Source organism: Acipenser ruthenus, chromosome 10 (assembly GCF_902713425.1).
Source record: "Acipenser ruthenus chromosome 10, fAciRut3.2 maternal haplotype, whole genome shotgun sequence".
Taxonomy (NCBI): Eukaryota; Metazoa; Chordata; class Actinopteri; order Acipenseriformes; family Acipenseridae; genus Acipenser; species Acipenser ruthenus.
Window position 1 is genome coordinate 39,973,739 of NC_081198.1, and position 25,682 is coordinate 39,999,420.

The window sequence follows — 25,682 nt, forward strand, 5'->3', positions numbered from 1 at the left end:
TTAGTTGTGACAAAGTCATGGAACAGTACACCATCCTAACATTGCTCAGAAAATAGTAGCAGGGGAGAGAAACCGTCATGAATTGGTGATGCCTTCCCATTCAGTTGAAGTACGGCATTGGATTATTAGGTATAACATGACACATGGGGCCAGGTTTATCAAGGTCTTTACACCAATATGCAATTGAAAGTCTTCACTCCAAAGTTAAATGAGTTATTTTTTTTCCTTACTTTAATTGAAAATATAATGCATTATTTAAAACAAATTATTTAAAAAAAAAATGTTTATACTGAAGAAAGCAGAAAATGCTATTGTTATTACAATTACTAGATTTCTTTAGAATTACAGTATAATATAAGCTGTCATTGTATGTTTACTGCTTGTTGAAGTCCTACCCATTGTATTTTTTTTTTTTTTTTTAATAAAACACCATCATTTTTCAAGTATTGATCCATATTTATGCCAGACAGGATTTTATTTTTAATTGCCATTGTCTATGTATAACTAGTGTGCCTCTAGGAAGTACATCAATGTAATTTTCTTTGAGACAACAGGGCTAGCCAGAGATTGGATAATGTTTGTTGGGTTGGTTTTTCATGTGTACAGTTTCCTAGTAACTGAAGACATTGGGAGATGTAGTTGTTAGTGGAAGTTTTAGGGGAGGCAGACAAGCTGTGCAGCAAAATTGCTATGCATATTTTAATGCTATGCCTATTTATGTTTTTTTAATGTGTTAAAATGGCAGGTATGCAGCTTATCTGGACTGCTGCCTGGACATCATATCCCTGCTGGTGTTTCCAAAGGAAAAAGAATGGTTGTAAGGGGTGGAGAGGAGCTCTTTTTATTACCACAAGTGTAATCCTGCAAATAATATGTGTGCAATTTTCTGCATTCATCACTCAATCTAGAATATGCAAATACAATCTGTGAATGTTTGTAAATATATATAACATATTAAATATTGTATAGAGCACAAGAGACAGTACAGTAAGTCATATAGGGAAATACTACAGTTTATTCTTTAATACTTGTAAAATGCACTTTGGATTAACAATTTAAAGAGTGTAACTACAGATATATATTCATTTTATTCTAACTTGGTTGCAAGTGTTATTCTAAGAAGTGAGAACAAAACTTGAAATTCCCCACCAGCAAAAACGGAGGAGCTTTTAAAAATTCCATGTTTGTGTCGATGACCAGGAAATTTTGTGCTGACAGCAATTCTTACTTGAACTCCTTCAATGTAGATAATACATCACTCTGCAGAGACATGCAGGAGATGTGCTGGCTGAAGGGCATTCAGTCACTTCTAATTTGAGTTCGAACCACAGTCACATAACATGTGACTGCTGATCACTTTGTGAAACAACTGATTGCTGACATATGCAATTAATGGACATTTCTTCTGTGAGTCCGTATAGCAATTAAATCTTCTAGGCCACTATGCATGTCTTTCTTTTTATCAAAAGTTGAGTTGACTAAAAATGATCAAATGGTGCTTTGGGTTTGTAACCTTCTATAAGAGCATAGTAGGTGGAGTGAGCTCAGTAGCTCATTAAATTCAATCTACATTTAATACACTATGTTTGTTTAGTAAGGATATCTGTAAAGGTTAAATATATATCTGTAAAGGTTTGCAGTAGAATATAAACATATAAAGGTACAATGTGTATGGACACAAATTCATACCTTAACAGAATATGCTCTGTAACCATACAAAAGCATGATTACTAGAAGCCATCATTATGAAAATGGAAGGCAAAGGTGATAGTCAAGTGGCACTTTATTCTAGAGATGAACATGACAAATGATGAGGCTTACAGACTTTCAATGGGGTTAGTCCTCAGTAGGGTAAATAGAGGTGAAGTTTAAAGTGTATCTTGCAGGGTTTTGTTATCACTGAAATGGATGCAGGAGTGTTTATTAAGAACATTAGCATTATTATTTTTTATTTTTTTAAAAACATTTTATAGGCCACTAAAATGTGATTAATATGGATCACGGACCACGCCTACCAAAAACACAACCTTTTCGTACCACGTCAAGCGTGACGTTTCAAAAGGGAAACAGTTCTTGGCCTGTATGTCTGGCCTACAGGTTTGTGAGATAAAAATAATAATAGTAATCATAATATGGTAAATACGTGCGTGTGCGGGGGTTGCACAAACTCCAACTTGCCAGGGCATCGAGGAAAAAAGAGTGCCGTATTTCACTCCTGGGTGCGGTTTATACAAGTCATCGCGAAATCCATTCACCAAAGAATTCTGTCGTTTGTGGTGCACACTTTCTCGACAGTGATTATCTGGAGGGCGACTTACTTGAATATAGCATGGGATTTAGAAGCAAGCAACAAGTCAGGTTGAAGACAGAAGTGGTACCTTCAATAGGAAACCACCATGAACACACACACAGGTGCCTTACATATATATATATATGTAAGGCAATATAAGATTTGAAAAATACAACTCTCCTTCAAGTTAAGGCTGTTGCGAAAGTGTGTATTAAGTACAGTATAGAGTATACAGTAATGAAAATAGATAAAACTAGCTGCAGTGATCATCTGGATAATAGTGGATTGAAAAGGGGTCAAGTATCAAAGGGATTACGAAGAAGTTATGATGCAATTTTTAAAGCTGTGATTATCAGAAAAGCTGATATAGAGACTTTAATTATTGTGTGTGCATCATCATACTGAAGTTGTCTTATCTTCTTTATATAATGCCATCTTATCAATCCTTATGTGTACATTATTGTAATGTTTGTAATTTATCGTCATTTCACAGTGTTACTGTCAATGCAAAGATCTCTCAATGCTTGCTGTATAAATAAAGGATACTCCATGAGCAGTTATTCTAGTTCAGAAATATACAGCTCTGGAAAAAATTAAGAGACCACTGCAGAATTATCAGTTTCTCTGGTTTTACTATTTATAGGTATGTGTTTGGGTAAAATGAACATTTTTGTTTTATTCTATAAACTACTGACAACATTTCTCCCAAATTCCAAATAAAAATATTGTCATTTAGAGCATTTATTTGCAGAAAATGACAACTGGTCAAAATAACAAAAAAGATGCAGTGTTGTCAGACCTCGAATAATGCAAAGAAAATAAGTTCATATTCATTTTTAAACAACACAATACTAATGTTTTAACTTAGGAAGAGTTCAGAAATCAATATTTGGTGGAATAACCCTGATTTTCAATCACAGCTTTCATGCGTCTTGGCATGCTCTCCACCAGTCTTTCACATTGATGTTGGGTGACTTTATGCCACTCCTGGCGCAAAAATTCAAGCAGCTCGGCTTTGTTTGATGGCTTGTGACCATCCATCTTCCTCTTGATCACATTCCAGAAGTTTTCAATGGGGTTCAGGTCTGGAGATTGGGCTGGCCATGACAGGGTCTTGATCTGGTGGTCCTCCATCCACACCTTGATTGACCTGGCTGTGTGGCATGGAGCATTGTCCTGCTGGAAAAACCAATCCTCAGAGTTGGGGAACATTGTCAGAGCAGAAGGAAGCAAGTTTTCTTCCAGGACAACCTTGTACTTGGCTTGATTCATGCGTCCTTCACAAAGACAAATCTGCCCGATTCCAGCCTTGCTGAAGCACCCCCAGATGAGTCCAGTTTTCAGCTTTGCCCAACACCTGGTCGTCTAATGGTTAGACGGAGACCTGGAGAGGCCTACAAGCCACAGTGTCTCGCACCCACTGTGAAATGTGGTGGAGGATTGGTGATGATCTGGGGGTGCTTCAGCAAGGCTGGAATCGGGCAGCTTTGGCATGAATCAAGCCAAGTACAAGGTTGTCCTGGAAGGAAACTTGCTTCCTTCTGCTCTGACAATGTTCCCCAACTCTGAGGATTGGTTTTTCCAGCAGGACAATGCTCCATGCCACACAGCCAGGTCAATCAAGGTGTGGATGGAGGACCACCAGATCAAGACCCTGTCATGGCCAGCCCAATCTCCAGACCTGAACCCCATTGAAAACTTCTGGAATGTGATCAAGAGGAAGATGGATGGTCACAAGCCATCAAACAAAGCCGAGCTGCTTGAATTTTTGCGCCAGGAGTGGCATAAAGTCACCCAACATCAATGTGAAAGACTGGTGGAGAGCATGCCAAGACGCATGAAAGCTGTGATTGAAAATCAGGGTTATTCCACCAAATATTGATTTCTGAACTCTTCCTAAGTTAAAACATTAGTATTGTGTTGTTTAAAAATGAATATGAACTTATTTTCTTTGCATTATTCGAGGTCTAACAACACTGCATCTTTTTTGTTATTTTGACCAGTTGTCATTTTCTGCAAATAAATGCTCTAAATGACAATATTTTTATTTGGAATTTGGGAGAAATGTTGTCAGTAGTTTGTAGAATAAAACAAAAATGTTTATTTTACCCAAACACCTACCTATAAATAGTAAAACCAGAGAAACTGATAATTTTGCAGTGGTCTCTTAATTTTTTCCAGAGCTGTATATATATATATATATATATATATATATATATATATATATATATTTCTGAACTAAGGGGCCTGATATCCATGTTTTACTCCATAACTATGCTATATATTGCTATATATTGAATGATCTACTCCCCCCCCCCCCACATCTTGTAGCTGAAAATGACATTTTCACCATTAATTTCTGGTTTTTAATAAACAATGTGCAAATAATGCCTGAGGGGAAATATTGCGTCATATGTGATTAGAAAGAAAAGTATTCAAATGCAGTCTCCGCACTCTGATTTATTACACTTTCCTGTTTTTTTTTTTTTTAGACATTGTAAGAGCGTGTTTTTAACATATTGCATTGAACATTTTAATGCTATAGTGCTACCTTGGATGTTAATTTATTATTTTAGATTATGTAAGCCCTTTATTTTAGTGGACTAAAAATTTCACGTGTTTATATATTGTTTTAAATGTAGCGACTTTTATTCTAGTGTTTTTTTACATACATATATGTTTTTTCATATACACTGTAGCTTTAAAGTTTAATGTTTGTTTTGTGAAAATATTTGAAATGACAACAACAGTGGACATACTGCAGCAACTTTGAATTGTATTTCACCAGTCAATAAATATGTTAACTGCACTTCATGATTCTTTAGCATGACTGTGTGCATGTCTAATTGTAAACATAATCTACCTACCTAATGTTAAAAAAAATAAATACTCCCTCTGCAAAAAATGCCCCCTGGCATTAGCGACAACTTTACGTCCCCTGGGCATTGACTCCACAGAATCCGGTATATATATACAGTGGGTAAACTATAACAAGATGCTTTACAAAGTTATATCACACTGGCCTACTGTGATTGGACCTTTGACCTTTGGAGAGTGTGAAAGCTAAAGTCAGTTGTGTGGCATTTTCTTTCAGAAAACTAGATGAATAAGTCCAAGCAAAAACCTTATGTATGAATTATTTCGATGCTGAGAATTCTCTCTCTCTTCTTAGGCAGCAAACATCCCACTCGTTTGTGAACTTGGCATAGATAAATTATCTTTTGATGACTTTTCTCTGGATGTCGACGCCATGATCACTGCTGCCCTCCGTATGTTTATGGAGCTGGGCATGGTGCAGAAATTCAAAATCGATTACGAGGTAAACTTGGACCCTGCCAACATAAACTACCATCCCAAAGGCATTATGCCAGTGTCTATAACCGGAATGCAATCTACCTTTCTTTCCCATTCCAGACGCTGTGTAGGTGGTTGTTGACAGTCAGGAAGAATTACCGGATGGTGTTGTACCACAACTGGCGGCATGCGTTCAATGTTTGTCAGTGCATGTTTTCAATGTTAACAGTAAGTACCACACACCTGACTATGCTGCCTTTCTCATTTGTTGCCACCTGGATGGGTGATTTAAGGTTTCAGAGATCACTATAGTAACATTCATGGTTTGAGTACTATTAATTTCATTTTATCTCTAACAAACCCCTCCTCATCTCTTCATTGTTCCATAAAAAAACAAGCATCTAAGTGTTTCTCTGTCTAAAGTCAGTAACGTTTATAAGAGTCACTCCTCACTTGGGGAAGGTCAGACTCTATATTACTTGTATTCTCCATCTTCTAGCTCAACAGGATCTGAAGGTAATCAGAAAGGTCTTTTCTGACAGACAGATACATATTTTACTGTATTATTCTTTTTCACATCATGACTTTTATGCTCTAAAGGCTCAAAAGCCATTAGTATCACACTGTGAAAAATGCTTAACTGCCTTGAACTAGCCCTGTGAGGATTTCAAATATAAGTACAGAAAGACATACTGAATCTTTTGGCTTTGATGTTTTTTTTCTTCCTCAATTGATTGTTTTATTTTTTGTCTGAAGGAGTGCCAAGAATAAAGAATAAACCAATAAATAAACGTAGCAAGCTTGTGGTGTTTGTTGATGATGAAGGGGCGGGGGGGTGGGGGGACTGAATTTGGCCAAACCCTGATGATGTTAATGTTGGAACATTCCCTAAACACCTGTATCAGGAGTCAAAGAGCAGCCTTTTCCTCTTATAGATGTTAATAATTAAGTCAAAACCCAGATCTCCTTGGTTCATCAGATTAACTATTGTTAGTCAGCAGGTTAACTATTATTAGTCTACCATTATTTTACACATTGACTATGGTCTTGCTTTGTCTGCTATCATAAACATTTCTGACATTTTTCAATATGAGCTTGACATTTAGCCTTTATTACTTTTTCATTCTAAATGTATAGAACATTTTCTGTAGCCAAAACAGAAGGGCCTGTTATGTTATTGCTTTTCTGAGGTATTGGTACTGTACAAAACAATATTAGATGATACATTTCATGGCTGCTTCAAGGGGGCGTTTTAAACCAGACTGTTTCATTTACAACAATAAAACCAGAAACACTCACTTTTATTTTGGAATTAATTGAAGATCCATTCTAGAGACATTCAGAAGCACTTTTCAATGACTGTTCAAACGATTTCTAATATCCTTACAATCCAGAGGCATGTTAATCATCCACTATTACAAAATGTTTACTTCTGTAATTGTATATTTGTGAAAAAAAAGTATTCTCATTGTGATATGTGTTTATACTTTAATTCTCAGACGGCAGGTTTTCAGAAAACTCTGACAGAGGTTGAAATGTTAGCTCTGATTGTAGGCTGCTTGTGCCATGACCTGGACCACCGGGGAACGAATAATGCGTTTCAGGCAAAGTACGTTTTTAACATAGTAACTGCTGTTGGTCTCTTTTTAAAGACTTGTGTAGACATTGATACCAGTTAATTCCAACAAGAACCTTCTAGTTGTGTTGTACAATGTCTATATTGAGCTGTTTATCTGTAGATGCTCCAAGCTCCAAGTTGTTATTAGCATGAATTTTTACTGAAAAAAAACACCACTTAGAAATGGATGAATATGTTCTTACTGGTTTGGTAATTCTATTGGGTAAGGTTTTCTCTTCTGAATAGAATCATGCTAATGGCACATTTTGTGAATCTATCTATCCTCCTGTTTATTAATTAATAAATTAGTTAAAGTTAGTTAAAAGAGAAAGTATAAACAGTTTAAGTTAGTCGTTTGGTGTTAAACTGGATCTCCTGTCTCCCTCTTCTAGGACAGGTTCAGCTTTGTCTCAGTTGTATGGTACATCGGCGACTCTGGAGCATCATCATTTTAATCATGCCGTCATGATTCTTCAAAGTGAGGTACTGTATATGTTTTACCCTTTTTAATGTTAATTTTCTTGACATCTTCCATTGCTTGTATGATATAAAGCAAAACATGCTGCTAAAAACGAAGCACCTCTTAGATTTTTTTTAAGTCCAATTTTTAAATATTCCATTCAAATATCGCATCACCACTATGTGTCACTTACCAATCAGGCTGACTGAAGATTAATGAGCAACCTCAGTTCCTGTTATCAAGTCAAGCACCCCTTTTCACCTGCCGAACTTAAGCAAGGGAGCGAGCTACGGAACCTTGGAGTCAAGGGCCCAGCCTGGGAGGTATCTGTCTGGACTCATGACTCACCTGACCAGCGGGGTTGCTTTAGCATGGTGAAGTTAACAAACTCCAGCCAGTTTCCTCCACAACCCCATAGACCAACGCAAAACTACAGCCAGGAACAGCAACTTGGCATGATCGTATGACTCACCCTGCCATTCCACGCTGAATGAGTCACTGGGGAACCCTACGTGATAGCTTCTAAGTTCCAGATAAGCTTATTGTGGACTGTGTAAAACAGTGGAGACACAAAGCCATAAAACATACTTGTCTGTATTTATATTTTTCTTTTGAGATTGAGTGGTTTGTGATTTCTATGATGTTATTTGTTTCTAAACCACTGCTGTGAAGTACCACCTGAATTTGGTTGGCTTGTTATGGTAGAATGGTTGCTATGGAAACTGTGTTTTCCTTCCAACTAGAGCATCAGTATGTAACATAGCACTCCGAGACCACAATCCATACCGCATACAACAATTATTAAAACTTTCATAATGATTCATATTTCTTTTTCCTTAATAAATAGTGAATTGGCTATTCATTTTTAATCTGCTGAAGTTATCTGTCCGGAGATCAAGTGCTATGCTTACGATTGTAAGTCGCCCTGGATAAGGGCGTCTGCTAAGAAATAAATAATAATAATAATAATAATAATAATATTCTCAACTTGTAAAATTAGGGTAATCTGGCAGTAAATTAATGATTATGAAATTCATGACCCTGTTGTAGATGTGACTTCTGTTCCAATTCATGTATACAAAATGATAACTATATAATATAAAAAAAAAAACATTTTTACAGTAAATTCAGTAATGTTAAATTATTTTGATGTACTAAGTCTGTTTAAAAATGTTCCTAATACAGATAACTTTGATTGCAAAAGTGATGGTAAATGATGTTCTTTCAAAGTAATTTGCTTTCAGCACATAAGTCCCATTTTCACTGAAACACTTATCCCCGGGTCACTGCAGATATTCTTGTATTCTTATACATTGGAAATACATTGGATATCATCACTTTTTTTAAGTATACTCAATTATTTTACCGTCATCTTTCTTCCAAATTTAGAATATCCAGTTATGTTCACTGCAGAAATCCCATCAGTGCTGGTCAACAGGGTCTGCTGTAACACTGTAACACAGTAAGGATTTTGCTTCCCTAACCTGCAGGAGCGCCAAGTGAAGATCAGCAACTTTGCACAGCCAGGACGTGTACCAGAGATCTCCTAACTGCATAATATCCATCATCGCTATTTTCCAAATCTTCCGAAAAGTCGAGTTTTGGATTGTTGACTTTAATGTACCTGGTAGTACAATTGTTGATAGCAAAAAACAGTGAAAAACATACTTTTAAATTCTGAAACGCCACAGTGACATGCAAAGGGATGTTGTGCTATCTTCCTTGCTGAACAGGCTAGCCATTTCCATAGAAAATGACATTGTAATATATGTAAAATCTGTTTAAACCCGCTTAGTTGCAAAATGGCTTATATGAAAAGTGTAATCAGCAGTAAAGCACAAAAACGCTCAAGAGGTATTTTTCCTAGTTAGCTGTTGAGTTAAACTGCTCACTGAGGTATTGACTGCAATTGATCAATGATAGAAGATCATCAGAGCAGTTTTTGATTCTTACACATTTTGAAAGGGGTTTCCAAGTTCAGTTCATTTCAGTTTCTGGATTTTATTGGATTCCCTTTGTGATATATTTACTATACCCCAGTGAAGGTTAAATTAAATAAACTTTAATATCAAAGTCACATTTACATAAGCAGATCACATTTGTGCTGTGATTTAATTGTATGTGCAGAAAATTCCCTTGTTGAGTGGTTTAAATTATATATGTGTGGGATAATTACAGTCAGGGAGGGATTGGTACATAAGTCATATTAAAGGCATGCTGAAAGTTAGCAATACTGTAAATGCTTCAATTTACGAACAATGCTAGACACAAAACATTGCCTCTGGTATGTCAGTCATAGGGATTATTAGTCTGAGTGGTTGTGTCTCTTAAGTGGAATTTCAGATCAAATTTCAATTGGCTCAAATGTCCACCAATTATCTAGTAAGTATCCAGCGACAGTTCATGTAATAAAAGCCTATAATGAGCCAGCTGTTATAGAAAGTGGTACTGGTTAATATAGGATTAATATCGATTTACTACCACCTAGTGGACATGGCATTTATACCTTCAAACCTTTTTGTAATAAGGTTTTTATTTTTTATTTTATATTTTTTTTATATTGTATTATATATAAGTTATTTTAGATATTTTGCTCTACTTGTACAGTACTGAAAAAGAAAAAAAATAATACAAAGTGGACATTCAAAACTGTACATTTGTACAACATGTTTTGCATTGTAGCCATGTCATTTTACTCACCCACACACTTCTCCTTGTATGCTGTAGAAAGTGCTGACAAACCTCAAAGTGCTGTCTCAGCAGTATACAGACATTACTGAGGTGCTGGGATTCTTAGGGGTCACAGCTTTAATATATTAAACCAGACGAGTTTAACTCTTTCAAAAGGGTTGGGCCTACACAGTGAAGCAAGTTTAAATTAAAACACCTGTTCTAAACAAAGTCAACACTTTCAGTTGAGCTTCTCGTTTTCTCTCAACTGCTGATATTTAAGCAGATCTCATATTATTGTACTTTAGTTTTTCTCCCATATTTACAATGTACAATAATGTTCCCTCACCGCAGCATCTCCACACAACAGCTCAGGAGAATTTGACACCTGGCCAGTAGGGGCCGCTGTAGAGTGATGAGGAGAAACAGTCCCTGAGGATTTTGACACCCCAGTCTGTGGGAAATCCAGAGACAAGGCAAAGGTCCTTGCTGGGTTCCCAGCGAAGATCAGCAACTTGGCACAGTTAATATTTTAAACCGAATGTAAACATGAGCCTGGATAGCCTTTTGTTTTTATGGTTTACTTACCCCTAATAAACCTTTCAAGGCTGTGCTCTCCAGCACAGCTGCAGGTAACTGCTGCCTCTCCGAGCAGCACACCCCCCCCCAGAAATACAGCCTACAGCACTGAGCAAGTACAACACTGCCAGTGCAAGACACTGTGGCCACAACCAAGTCAGACACCACTGTTATAATGTACAACAGACACACCATGATCATTGTACCTTTTTTCATTTCTTTCTTTCTTTACAGGCATATATGTTTTGTTTTTTTTATAATGATGTACTACATGCAGGACAGTTTCCAAAACTTTTCTTAAAGGAATTGGACATGAAAACTAGGAAGAAACAACTTCTTTCTGCAGCCTTCGTTGTATTTATTTATTAAAAAAATGACATGACACAATTACACATTATTGTGTACAGTATTAATATTTCAAAATACATACGTGTCAGTCATGCAGATACAGCATGGGGAAGATCAGAACTGGTAGCATTGTGTGATGAAGAGAAAGAAGATTGGAATCATGTATTTAACTGCTTACCTCCAGCAATGTTAACTTTGTTCGTGCTAAATCGACATTTTTTATTTCAACTTCATATTAATGTTCTGTTTTGCTTAATGAAGTTATGTTACCTACATAAATATTCAAACATGTGATTAGCTTTTTTTTTTTAGTTCCAGAGCTCTATTGTTGGAGATGTTCTAAATAAAAGTTACCAAGCTTGCAACAAGTACTATTCTGCTTTTTCATTGTAATGTTCTGTACTGTTTTAAAAATGTGTCTGTGTTGTTTTGTCTCTTTACAGGGCCACAACATTTTTGCCAACTTGTCCTCCAGGGAGTATAGTGACCTTATGCAGCTTCTGAAACAGTCAATACTGGCAACTGACCTTACCCTCTACTTTGAGTATGTGTGGGTTATTTATTTATTTCATATTTATTTGAACTTTTTTCAGGGTAAGATTAATGTGTTGTGAACAATTTAAAAATACTGATAACACAGCAGATGTGGCTAATGCTTTATCATACTTATCTGTTAGCCTGCTTGTTTATGTTATTATTATTATTATTATTTGTTTATTTAGCAGATGCCTTTATCCAAGGCGACTTACAGAGACTAGGGTGTGTGAACTATGCATCAGCTGCAGAGTCACTTACAATTACGTCTCACCTGAAAGACAGAGCACAAGGAGGTTAAGTGACTTGCTCAGGGTCACACAATGAGTCAGTGGCTGAGGTGGGATTTGAACCAGGGACCTCCTGGTTACAAGCTGTTGTGTGTTAACACTCTTTCACTCAGATTTCATAGATTTGTTGGCCATTTATTTACCATGGCATACCACAGTAATGGGGAATTTTTTTTTATAAAAACAGACTGTATGTACAACCCACATGCAATCTACAAACAGCCCACATAGCAGTCCGTGTCACGGTTTATATAATGTAACCTCATTTCTAGTGATTAAGCTAACAGGTTAATTTGTACACCCTGAAGCCAGTCCTGTTTTGACCAACACATTTTTCTGTTCATTACTTTGAAATTGGATGTTCAGGCAGCATATTGATTTATATATGGTTTTTAAAGAAACAACTCATTACTGTTCCTAAGTTGAGTGTGCATTAATCAATATGGATCACTTAGTCAAGCAAATGTAATATTGTGCTTTCTGTTGTGTAGCTTTATTATTACCTAAGAGTATCCAACATACTCATAGACACTACATTACAACACTTAGCAGTCAATACAAATAAACATATGTCCAAAGCATTTTTTTCAATTAAAAAATGTATTATTAAAGTTGGGACACAAAACATTAGAAGGTAAAAACCCTTATTTTGTGTGCTTGTTGACTTATTTATTAAAACATTTATATATAATTATGCATTTTTGGTATATGAATGTCTCCAAAATGAAATGTCTATTTAAAATAAATTGTTTAAACATTTGTTGATAAAGAAGTTATTTAAAAAATGTTACAATTTGTAGTGCCCTCTTGTGGAAGTCGTGTGCAATTGAAAATGTCATTCCCTAGACTTGAGACTGCAATGTGCGTGGACAATTACTACAGTACTCTGAAACTCAATTCGCATTATAATGCTGTCCGTTCTCGTTATAATATATTGCATTTTTTTCAGGAAGAGAAGTGAATTTTTTGAACTGGTTGATAAAGGAGAATATAACTGGAACATTAAGAATCATCGAGAAATGTTCAGGTAAAGTCCAGAGTCCTGTATTAGTGAAGTGCACCTTCCCGTTATTTTAATGTAAAGATTCATCAAGTAGATGTAGGTCCATATTTACTAAGTTTTTTTTTTTCCAGTTCAAAGTTTGCTACAGTTTTTATTTATATTTTATTTATTTATGTTCTTGGTAATAAACTACAAACTACAATCCCTTTAAAACACCCAAACCTGTTCATGTCTAGCTATGGAACATCACAATTTATTAAGGACCCTGTTTATATTTGTGTTACTGTGGTAAAAAATAAAGATTAAAACACCTGGATGCTTTTTTCCCTTAATTTTAAGATCCTTAAATTGTAGTATTCATGTTATGTGCTCATAGACCACTAGTATACTTTTTTTTTTTTTTTTGTTTGAATTAAAAAGAATAGCAGATACTGTTTGCTAATAAGATGTTATGCTTTTCTCCAGGTCTATGTTGATGACTGCATGTGATCTGGGAGCTGTGACAAAACCTTGGGAGATATCAAGAAAGGCAAGTCAATGAAGTGCTGTAGCTGATCTGACTAGCAGCTCATTTTGTGCTTGGGTCAGAGGATTCAGCAGACTGGATATTCACAAAATCCACTAAGCAGGCAAAGTCTGTGAAACAAAACTACTAAATTCCGAAATCTATCTTCAGCCCATTAAAGCAGTGTACACATTGGCTACCTTCCTAGAAATTCAAATAGAGACCGAATTGCTTTGAACACCTGCTGCTTCTGTACAGTACTGTACTGTGCACATTGTAGCTCTAGCTTCACCTTGCGTTCACTGTATCTCTGTAGTTATTATGGGATACAGTGGGCTGCAATTGCCCTAGTTGCAAAAGGAGCAACAAACAGTGACTGTTCTGTATTAACCTTTGCTCAAACATTTTGTCAGTAACCCAAATGATAAACATTTCTTTTATATTTGTATTAATGTATTTCAGGTGGCTGAGCTGGTAACCAGTGAATTCTTCGAACAAGGAGACAGAGAAAGATCAGAACTGAAACTCACTCCATCGGTAAACCATACACATACCTTAAACTTCACCACATTTACTCATTGTTTTAATTTATTTTTTAATGGAAATGTAGAAGTTGTATTACACTTAAAAAAGTAATGTTTCTCAATTGGGGTTTACTGTGATTCCAGCTGCATCAAATATGCCATCACCAGTTTGAACCAAAAATAGTTCCGTATGTGATACAGGTTGTCAAGATCAACAAAAATCAGATAAATAATGATGGCATTTTTTGGTTTAACAGGGGATAAATAAAATACACCTAATTTCTTCTGAACAGCAAGCAACAGGAATAGTAATATATTCCCTTGCTAGATAAACAGCATCATGTGATGCTGTACTATGAATATCAGCAATGACATTGTTTTCAACCTCTAGGGAGGCATGTTTAAAATATAGATGGGCAGTAAAGCATGAAATTGTGTTTGTGTTGCAGGCCATTTTTGATCGGAACAGGAAAGATGAACTGCCAGGCCTCCAACTGGAGTGGATTGATGGAATTTGTGTTCCACTCTATGAGGTAATCCCCACAGACTTTACATTGTGACCTGCAATAAACAGGAGAATACTGCCATAGTAAGACAACAAAAGTGAAATGTTCCACCGCTGTACCTCAGCTGCCATTATACAGTGTGCTAGAATAGTACAGAACCACTGCCTTTTCACTGAATATGTTACCTATACTTGTTCTGGACATGTGGTTAAGAGCTGAAGGGATATGTTAAACAGCACTGTGCACTCTATAATAAAGATTCATGTAAATCATAAATGTAGGTGGAGTATAAAGTAGCTGCTCTATTAATTTGGCATGATGTGTATCCATTTTGTTTAACCCACATGATGTAGGTGTGCAAGTTCGCTGTATGCATCGACTGCTTTGTATATGAGGTGGCATACATCCTGGTCACCAAAATAATAAAAGCCAGCTGTTGTTATGTTGCGTCTGTGAACAATTCAGAAGCTGTGCTTATTCAACAGATTAACTCCTCCATTCCTTCCTGCTGTGGGAGCTGAGCACATTAACTTTGAAGTGAGGTCACAGACAGGTTAGCTGGAAGTACAGTGACATGACAGCAGCAGTTGGAAAGCAGCTTTAGCATGTCAGCCACTCGAAAGGGGGAGTTTCAGCAGGAGTCTGAACAATAAGAATGGAGAGTTCCGGAACTTTAATTGCACATGGATTCACCTTCCTTAGCAACAAGGGAGAGAGTAGGTTTCAACAACAACAACAACAACAATAATAATAATAATAATAATAATAATAATAATAATAATAATAATAATAATAATAATAATAATAATAATAATAATAAACAATTCTCTAATTGATTTTTTTATTTTTTTTTAATCTGGAAAGGTAGATATGGTGCTACATAAACCATAAGTCAATTATGTTGCCATTCCATTTTAAAGAACTGACAATGACAGGCTGGCAGTTGCTAAATAATTGCCAATTTAAAATTACTGAGGTATTTCGTGTTGCTTTGACTTTTGTGAAATGTGGTGTAAATTACTTTGTTGGTAATTTCCTTTTCTATTAAGAAACCTGCATGCCAGATTTCAAGCAGTGGCTGTGGTTTGATTCACGAGAACTTCACAGTGTGTTTTGTTTCTATCTGCGGGAGGAAGGAAATCCTTGTAATCTAGTTTCCCTGGTTCTGTGTGCTGTGCAGAATACTAATGCAGTGTTACACAACAGCTGTCAGGTGTCACCTCTTCAAAGCCCTCTAGATAACCGCTCATTTCTCTTATCTTGCTGAGTGTTCATGTCCCTGCTGGAATGCTGATATAGGATAAGAGGACCAAAAGATGTAAATATTTTTTTTATTTTTTTTATTGAAAAAGCCATTTTTTTTCATTGTCAACTGAAAGGCACTTTTCAAAGATTCTTTGTGAATCCGAGCTACAAAGGTATCAAATTAGAATCACTAAGGTAACCCCTCAAGAAATAATTTTTTTAATTATTTTGCCATAGATATCCTATGTGCAAAATCAGCATACAGAAAAAGGAAAGCTCAGAGGAACTCCTGTTAACTGTGAGGAAAGACTGTATCGGAAGTGAATTATTAGCCAGGATTTGATGCATTAGACCCTGTTTATTATGGAAAGCAGCCCACACTATAAATTCAGCATTGCAGTTGGTACTAATTGCCAATGGGTTGGATGGGCATCAAGGCTGAACGACCCTCTCATCCCCCAAGGTGTGATCCTTCCAGGGTAGAGTTTAGCCTCAATAGTCAAGCAGTGTGCTGAATATTCATTCTAGATAAATAAGAACCTTGCTGTCCATTCAAAGTGATGAAATAAATTGTATACATTAAGAAAAAGGTTAACAACAGTCTACATGTTTTGAGTTTGTGCCTCTTAAATAATTTGTGTAACCTGGCCATCAATTAAAAACACTTTCACCTTACATATCCACAACACTTTGAAATGGAAAGCCGATGCTGTCAAGAGAGGATTGGTAAAGACACATAATCTGGATTTTTTCTTCAGTCCCCACAGTAAAACTATGGCGATATCTGTGTCTCTTCCATCCTTTCATTCACTTTAATTATTTCTTGTCACCCTTATCCTTAACCCCTGGAACTGCTTTCAGAATGTCTGATTGAGTTTTTGTGTGAGCCATTTATTTTGTGCAATATCACTTCAGCGAGCAGCTGTCTTATCATCAGTGTGTTGAATAGAATAGGGAACCTTTAAAAACACCTTCAGGGACTTCTTTAAATGCCGCATTTCAGTCAGCTCATCACAACAACCCTGCTGATTACACAATACTCATTGCATACCAGTGCTCATAATGTGTTACTAAGTTCTTGACAGGTTGAAGTGATTGTAGCAGTTTTATAAATCTTACCTGCACTTCCATTTTCTACACAGGTCTAAACTGTGTAGTTTTGAAAGAAACACATGTTTCAGCAAACATGTATTTTATTTTTAAAACGAGATATACACTGCTTTAGACATCTTTGTTTGCAAGCTATGCTTTTAGACTGTCTAGCACTTCCTGGGATATTTTACCCAGAGGGTGAAATTGTCCCCACCTCTTGGTCAGTAACCAATGAATAACCAATCAGCTGCTTCCCCTGTTCACTGACATGCTTTGAGCCAATATAATGCTTTGACCCAGAAGACACTGCTGGGGTGAAATGACCAAGGCAGTAAAGCAGGAGTAGACTTACTGTAATGCCAGAGGTCGTGTTTTTAAATGAAAATACACGTTTATATATCTGTTTCTTTAAAAAAAATGGCACATTTCAGACCTATGTAGAACGCTTTGGCAACACAGCAGATGATGGTCAAGACAAAGGAGTTGGATTTTGTTTTATTAAAAAAAGTGGTTAAAGATTACTAAATACTTAATCTGTTACCTTGAATGATGGTATAATTATTATTATTATTATTATTTATTTCTTAGCAGACGCCCTTATCCAGGGCGACTTACAATCGTAAGCAAATACATTTCAAGTGTTACAATACAGGTAATACAATAAGAGCAAGAAATACAATAACTTTTGTTCAAGCAAAGTATAAGTGTGACAAACCACAATTCAATAATACAGCAGATAATAGTGATAGTTACATCAGGGTATGATTAAATAGTGATAGTTACATCAGGATATGATTAAATACAAAGTACTGCAGGTTAAACACTTGGCAGATTACAGTATTCTGAAGTACAGGATTAAATGCAGTAAAATAGGGGCAGATAAGAGCAAAATAAAGCACATTTACATGAAGGGTGATAGTGTCCCAGGATACAAACAGAGGAGTTCTACAGGTGCTCTTTGAAGAGATGAGTCTTAAGGAGGCGCCGGAATGTGGTCAGGGACTGGGCAGTCCTGACATCTGTAGGAAGGTCATTCCACCACTGCGGAGCAAGGGTGGAGAAGGAGCGGGCTCTGGAGGCAGGGGAGCGTAGCGGAGGTAGAGCTAGTCTTCTAGTGCAGGCGGAGCGGAGAGGTCGAGTGGGGGTGTAGGGAGAGATGAGGGTCTGGAGGTAGCTGGGTGCAGTCTGGTCAAGGCATCTGTAGGCTAGTACAAGAGTCTTGAACTGGATGCGAGCGGTGATCGGGAGCCAGTGGAGCGAGCGGAGTAGTGGAGTAGCGTGGGCGAAGCAAGACAGAGAGAACACCAGGCGGGCAGCAGAGTTCTGGATGAGCTGGAGCGGACGGGTGGCGGACGCAGGGAGGCCAGCCAGGAGGGAGTTGCAGTAGTCTAGGCGGGAGAGTACCAGGGCCTGGACCAGGAGCTGGGTAGCATAATTGGTGAGGAAGGGTCGGATTCTTCGGATGTTGCTCAGGAAGAATCAGAGTGGAGATGTGCTGGGAATAAGAGAGGCAGGGGTCCAGGGTGACTCCAAGGTTCTGAGCTGAGGAAGAGGGAGAGAGTGTGGTAGATTCCAGAGGAACAGAGATAGAGAGATCAGAGGAGGGGGAGGAGGAGGGAAAGAAAAGGAGGTCAGATTTAGAGAGGTTGAGTTTTAATAAGTGTAGGGTGCCAGTACTTTTGTCTGCGACTGTACCATGTAATGTTTACCATACACTATAAGGCATATTGCCCCTTTTTGTACATTCATGCATACCGGTATGTATGTATAGAACATGTTAACTGTTTGTCTCAACATGTTAATGCGATCATTTTCTACCCAGCTTTAGCTCCAGCTTTAGGGTGGATGACGATTTGTAAATGATGTTGCTCAACTCAGGGGAGTTATATTAAACTTGGTTACATGGTGTATGTAATGTATTCAGAGTTCTGCCTTTGGGTATTATTGACGTACTTAGAAGCATTCTGCAGATATAAAAAAGAAAATTAAACCAGTCAGCAAGAAAACAAAACAACATGCAGACTTTATCACCATATTATTTCTTAGCTCTGTTCATGAGGAAAGCTTTCTGGCTTAAGAGCAGGGCTGTGAATGTGTAGTTGTATGCAATACCAGCCAGAGATTGATTTTATCTCCAAGAACAAGTGCTAATGTGTGGCATAGTTACTGGACTTTTGACTTGCAGTGTTTCTCTTTGTTCCAAGATGGGTTTAAGCGACAATAAGTCCTATTGCCAACCTTTTTTGAGCGATTCACACACCTGGATGTATAAACACACCGTCCTTAGTTATTCGTATAGCCAAATTTCCAAAATACTACAAAAGTATATTCATCTGAGATCTAACTCTAGATCTATCAATACATACCGGGCTACCAGGTTAGCAGTTTGTATTAATACCTTTGTGTTCCTTGTGTAATGTGTTTTGTATCTATCAGTGATGATTTTTACTTCTGGTGTCAGCAGCAGTGGTATTTAGGAATGAGGATTAAACATAAAGATTAATTAATACACCCAACATGACAAGAAACTGTATTGCTTCAGATTGCTAAATGAAAAATAAAAAGTACACAATTAAAAAAAATGGCAACAGTAGTTAAATGCTGTTGCAATTGCTATTGAATTAATTTTTGACTAATACGATGCTGCAGAGTGCAAATGTTGACAGAGGTTTTTTAAATGGTCATTTTGTTTTTGTCTGTTTTCCCCAGACTTTGGTGAAGGTAAACCCCAAGCTTCAGCCAATGCTGGACCTCATCCGAGGAAACAGAGTGAAGTGGGAGGAGCTAAACAGGGAGAGACAGCGCAGTCAGCCAAGTAATACCAGCAGCAGCAGCAGCAGTAGCAGTTCAAGTACAGGTACAAGTACAAGTAGCAGCACATCCTGCAACCTGTCCCCAAATAACACAAGCTAGTCCCTGGCGGTTCATTGAAGGGCTCTTTCCTGCCATTAGCTTTTTCAAAAGTCAGCCTGAGGGAAACTGAAATCAGCTGTGCTTCCAGAGTATGGCACTCTGTCTTAACTTTCGATGCAGAGGTGGATTTTGCTTAAGCGCACACTATTCACCCGTCGAGAAAACGAAGTGGAGGTTTCTCCTATGCAGTTACGGTGGTTTGTGTTGCTGTGTGGATTGCTGGACAGCATTGATATGCACAATCAGGTTTTTGTTTTGTTTAGCTTGCAGCTGTGTGCAAAACCTACAGCCCATCCAGTGCTGTTAATCGCAAATCTAATTAGCCAGCATCTTAATGAAGAAAGTGGTTGGACATAGTCTTGGTAGAGCTGCAATTAAAATAGGAAAACAAGGAAGAAAATAACCAGTATCAAAACTTGTTATTGTTCCCGCCTGTCAGGCATGTCAGTCTGTTACCTGTGTGCTTTTCCTTATACTGCTTAATATATTTGTTGCAGGAATGTTTTTGGATTATGTCTGTTTTGTACTGTACATATGTATATATATTTTTTAACAAAAGGAAGATGTTAAGGCCCTCTCATACCTGTGTTAAATAAGGTTTGTGAAAACAAACAAGGCTAAGGGGCTGTCCTGGGGTTTGTAGCAATGCGTGCAATGCAAATACAAAGCACAGCAAGCCTGTGCCTTGCAGATAGACGATGTATGAAAAGTGCATGAAAATCCTTTGAGTACTGCAGTCATTTGTAATTTTTTCAAGTAAATCTACATTCCCAAAATTAAGTTTATGTTGCATGTACAGTCACAGACAATGTATTAACACTACTCTTATTATATCACAATTCAAGCTGACAGATTAAGGACAAGCATTTAGTAAACTTTGTAATAAAACAAAAATCAAAATACTCAATTTCTAGTAATTTAACAAATAATCTTTATCAAAAAATAAACACATTTTATTTTAAAATATTCATTCATGTCAAAAGTATTGGCACTCCTGTTTTAGTATTGTGTGTCCTCCTTTTGTTTTTATTACGGCTGTAATGATAATTCTTACATCTTGTTGGTGAAATCTGCGCCTATTCTGTCTTGCATATTTCCTTCAGCTGACAGCTTTTTTTCAGATCAGTCTAAAGCATTTCTATTGGATTGAGATCTGGTTATTGTGAAAGGCCATTCCAAAACTGTTATCTTAGTTTTCTTCCAGAATTCCAGTTGACTTCGCCTTAGGCTTGTTTGGGTTGTTGTCATGTTGGAAGATAAACTGTCTGCCAATCAACCTACGAGCAGATGGTATCATTGTACTTGTAGAATGTTTTGATACATGGCTGTATTCATTTGATCTTCAGTAACATGAATGTCTCTAGTCCCAGACCTACCTCCATGTTTAACTGTAGGTACAAGGTTTTCTTTATGAAGGCTTTCCCTTTTTTCACCAAACATCCTATGGGCCATTTCTGGGGAGAAGTTGAAGTTGGGGTTAGGGTTAGGCTTGAGGTTGAAGAATGCTTGATTACTGTTCATATTTCTTGGCAAATTTTAGAATTTTAGGTTTGTTTTATACTTTCTTTAAAAGTGGTTTGCAGTGAGGCCTACACACATACAACTCCTCTGTGTTCAGGCCCCTTTATAGTTTTTTTGTGCACTGTTACGCCTGATGCTTCTAAATCTTTCTTTAAGTCCTTAGCTGTTAATGTTGGACGATTCTCCTACCTGCTGTATCCGGACATTCACTTCTTTCAAGCGTTTCAGTTGAATTTGTTCTGTTGTACTTCTTGATTATTGCTCTGATTGTGGATTTTGGTATTCCATTTTTCTTTGATACTGTTCTGTAGCTATTTACTTTGTTTTAGTTTGCTACAAGTGCTTTTCTCAGACGTGAATTCAGCTCCTTGGTCTGCTGTGTTGCCAAAATGTTCTTCAAAAGATGTTGGAAATAATTACTTATTTGTCTGGCTATTGATTGTATAATGCAACTGAATTACTGTGCAATGGTTTTCAATTAATTAATATATATTTTAATTAGTTCTATAACATTTTTACAGAATTTGAATGTAAAGGTGTCAATATTTTTGCCATGAACAAATATTTAAAATTGCTTAAGTGCTTTTGTTTTTCTATAGCTACCAGAAATGTGTGTATTTTGGTCTTTTGCTCTTTGTCATATTAATTAGTGGCTAATGTTGACTAAATGCTTGTATTAACATGCTTTCTTGAATTACCTTCTATTAAGCGTAAGGAGACAATGCTTTTGTCTGTAACTATATATACATATCTCTTGAGTTGCAACGAATGAGTTATATCAGATTTAACAACGTCTGGAAGTGCCATTTTAATCTGGATAAAAACATACCGGTACTTTTATTCAGAAAAGCACAAACTATTACACAGTTTACTAAATTAAAAAGGGTGGAGGGTTATATAGAACACATAGTTGTTCTTTTACCTGTATGTTTTAATACAAATTGTGGGGGTGTACCATTGAAGCTTTTGGTGTAGTGGGGATATAGATACTTACTCTGCTTCCTTCACAGCATGGCATGGAATTGTATCATAGTACTCAAAGGGTTACTATTAAAATGCCAACATTTCGTGTTGAAGGGTTAGTGTTGCATGAAAAGATCACTTACTCTGGAACAAGTTACGTGTGATCAGTAGTCTGAAAACAACAACAAAAAGACATGTGCCAACAGGTTTTCCTCAGTAATGTAAAACTTGAAAATGTATTTCCTTATTTTCTCAGTTTGACACTTGGGTTGTAATTTGAAACAAATACCATGTTTACCTTGAATGCAATTGCATGAGTTTTATTAGTGCATCTTCAGATTGCGTGGAATAATTGAAAAGGTCATCATTTATTTTTTACATTTGGTTTCAAATGTATGACTTCTGTATACTGTACCTTGTATACTGTACTTTGAACTATTGTTTGTTTTCTAGCCATTTTATTTTTTTCCAGAAAGTCTTTTCGGTTTGTTATTTACGTTATACATTTAATTTTCTACATTCTTCTACTCAGACATAATGGAGACCCGTCAAATAATTATTTAAAAGGCATGTTATTTGGAAATGTACTACTTTTGGTTAGTTTGTTGAAATAAACATTTGCTTCAAAAATATAATAAATCTGTGATTGTATACAGTGAGCTTTTACTCTGAGTCTTTGTTTATGGGTTGAAGGACAGATTTGTCTGGTATGTTACAATATTGACTCCTAGTGGTAAGTTGTGAGAAATGCATGCATATATCCCAGAACAACAGTTTTTTGTTTAAATCAACCATTAATATATTTCTTAAAGGAAAAACTGATACATTGATCTGGTTTTACAGTGTATCTTGCATTGTCAGGTGTTAATAAATTAAGCTTTTGATTTTAATGTTAGCATTTGATGCAGAATAGAATATTTGTTTTTTTGCTTTAAAAATATTGCACGATTAAACACAGAAACAGAATGACTAAATTTGTCTAAACTTTTAGTCTTGGATTGGGGCAAAAACAATAAATATTACCAACATTACTGTCTCAGCAAATATTATCCTCTTTTTTTGTTTATTTTTAAAATTAATTTAAGTCACAGAATGAATCATTAGAAACCACTAATATATGTTTAAGTTCATAAATAAAGTGTTGAGTGTACATAAAGAAACAAGTCTCAAACACTAAATATATTTCACAAGTGAATACATTAATTTACTATTTATTTGGAATGTGCATTTTCAACTTTATAAGTATTCCTAATTACTTATAATACCATGATATAAATGGTTTGGACTGAGGTAACAGATGCAGCTGTTTGTTCTTAAAGTAGGGATGTGAAACCTACCCAGAGCTCAAGAAAGAAAATGAACTAGACAAAGACCTTTTGTACAAGTCACGATTGACTGATGTTCACCTCAGTATGATCTTAAAAATATACTTTCTTTAATTTAGCATATAAGAAAAAAAGGGGGCAATTTGTTTGTCTAATCAACACACAGCCTGCACACTGAATGAAATAATCCCCACAGAAGGATTCCATCATCCAGTTTAATCTCCCTGTTTCTTAATTGACCAGATTCATTATTTCCACCTCGCTAGTTGTCAGAAGGTCACCCTTCGCTTCTCTGAAGCAATAATGAACTAACTCAGAATATTCTCTGTTTAATTAAAGATGTGTGTTGCAGAGACACTTGTAAATTAGGACTCGGCTAATTCAGTTTCAGTAAATAGAAACTTCATTTATTTCCTTTCCTCAGCCGACTGAGAGGGAATTACAAAACAACCAAAAAAAAGGGTAGTTTACAAAAGTTTTAAACAATTTTAAAAAGCATCAACTAATTAATTATTATAAAGTGCTTTTCAAGACAATCTCACAATAATTGTAATATGTGAAACAAGATCAACAATAAACTAAAAAGAAAATACAAATAAATCATATCCATACAGCCAGAATGAAATCCTATACGAAGTTTCTCTAAATACACCTGCAAAAATTATAATTTGATTGACAGGAATATCCTTGCAACCATCACCAAAAGTAGACATTGGACAGAGGAGGTAACTCCCACATTCATGTCAACCTTCATTCAATGGCAGCTACTAATAGTATTTAACTTCCTCCTCCACCTCATTTCTGTCAATCAAATTAAATATGGAGGTAGCACCGAGTGCCCTGAAAGGCAAGGCCAAGAAGCAAAAGCAAGCATATCAAAACAGCTGTGATACATGCTTATATCAACTGTTTTAATCTCTAAAAAACCAAAAACATTTGATAAGGAAGTGCTTTTGACTTGTACCCGACACTGGTCTGTAGCAGTGCTGAGGTTTAGAAGGGGAAAGCAAGCAAGGAAGTGTGTGGGAGTAGGGTCGAGATGGTATATGTGTTCAAGTTCCAGCTCAAAATGATGCCCTTGGGAGTACATTATTATAATCAAGTGACAATAAAATAAAGACAAAATATTCAAGATAAGCAAATGAAAAACTGGAGGAAAAAAACAAACAAACTTGTGACCAAGGAAATGGCTGAGCTGCTACAGAGAGTGAGTGTTGATGTGTGCTGCAGTAAGTGGGTGGAATACATCTACTGGAATACTTGCATAATACCTTGGTTAATGACCTTGGAACTACTATAGTCAGAGCTAATTCACACAATAGGGCATTTGGTTGGAGGCACGATAGGTAAAATGTTGAATGCTGACTGAACTGCATGTGAAAAATACTATCATGAGTAAAATCTATGTCACATTCTAAAATGAATGGTTTGCTTTACTATAAACAAGACACACTGTGTACAGTATTTCTGAAACACATACTTAACCATAGTTTGTAATCACAAATTAGATAAAGTATCGCCCTGTGTTATCCATACCAAACAAGCCCTATTTACAACTTCTTCAAGTCCATTATATTGATTAAACCATGTATGGTTCTTTGAACTGCTGTCTGACAGCCAGGACACTCCAATATCCAAGTCCAATATCTTAAACCAGGAGAATTGATTTAAAGACGTAATTAGCATTACAGTTTCTTCTTGTACAACAAATCCTATATCACATGATTTATGAATTCTCTGAGGGATGTCTTAATGCCACAGTGGGATTACATGGTTACCTGTCTACTACAGATAAAATCATTAGAGGTCATGCCCCTATGCTCGTAGAACCATTCCAATCCCAAATTGCAGTCTTAAACGGTGATTAGAAAATGGATTGGCAATTTCCTTTAACCTGATTGGTCAATATGAGGTCCCTAATCTCTGGTAAAGAACCTTGAATGTTATTGTTCAACCTATGTTTAATCACTGTTCCAAATCAATGCGCTGGCAAATTTGTACA

The 25,682-nt window shown here is 36.4% G+C and overlaps 1 protein-coding gene across 1 annotated transcript in view; it reads left to right on the forward strand.

Annotated features, from left to right (window-relative positions):
* The window catches only part of LOC117412319 (dual 3',5'-cyclic-AMP and -GMP phosphodiesterase 11A), a 72,132-nt gene extending 49,126 nt beyond the window's left edge, over window positions 1-23,006 (forward strand). The window contains exons 11-20 of the mRNA XM_034020605.3: window positions 5,463-5,609; window positions 5,705-5,812; window positions 7,084-7,193; window positions 7,595-7,685; window positions 11,703-11,803; window positions 13,033-13,110; window positions 13,552-13,615; window positions 14,054-14,128; window positions 14,565-14,648; window positions 19,668-23,006. Of these exons, the coding sequence (XP_033876496.1) occupies window positions 5,463-5,609; window positions 5,705-5,812; window positions 7,084-7,193; window positions 7,595-7,685; window positions 11,703-11,803; window positions 13,033-13,110; window positions 13,552-13,615; window positions 14,054-14,128; window positions 14,565-14,648; window positions 19,668-19,871 (1,062 nt within the window). The 3' untranslated portion in view covers window positions 19,872-23,006. The remainder of the gene's footprint in view (window positions 1-5,462; window positions 5,610-5,704; window positions 5,813-7,083; window positions 7,194-7,594; window positions 7,686-11,702; window positions 11,804-13,032; window positions 13,111-13,551; window positions 13,616-14,053; window positions 14,129-14,564; window positions 14,649-19,667) is intronic.
* Window positions 23,007-25,682: the final 2,676 nt, after the last annotated feature.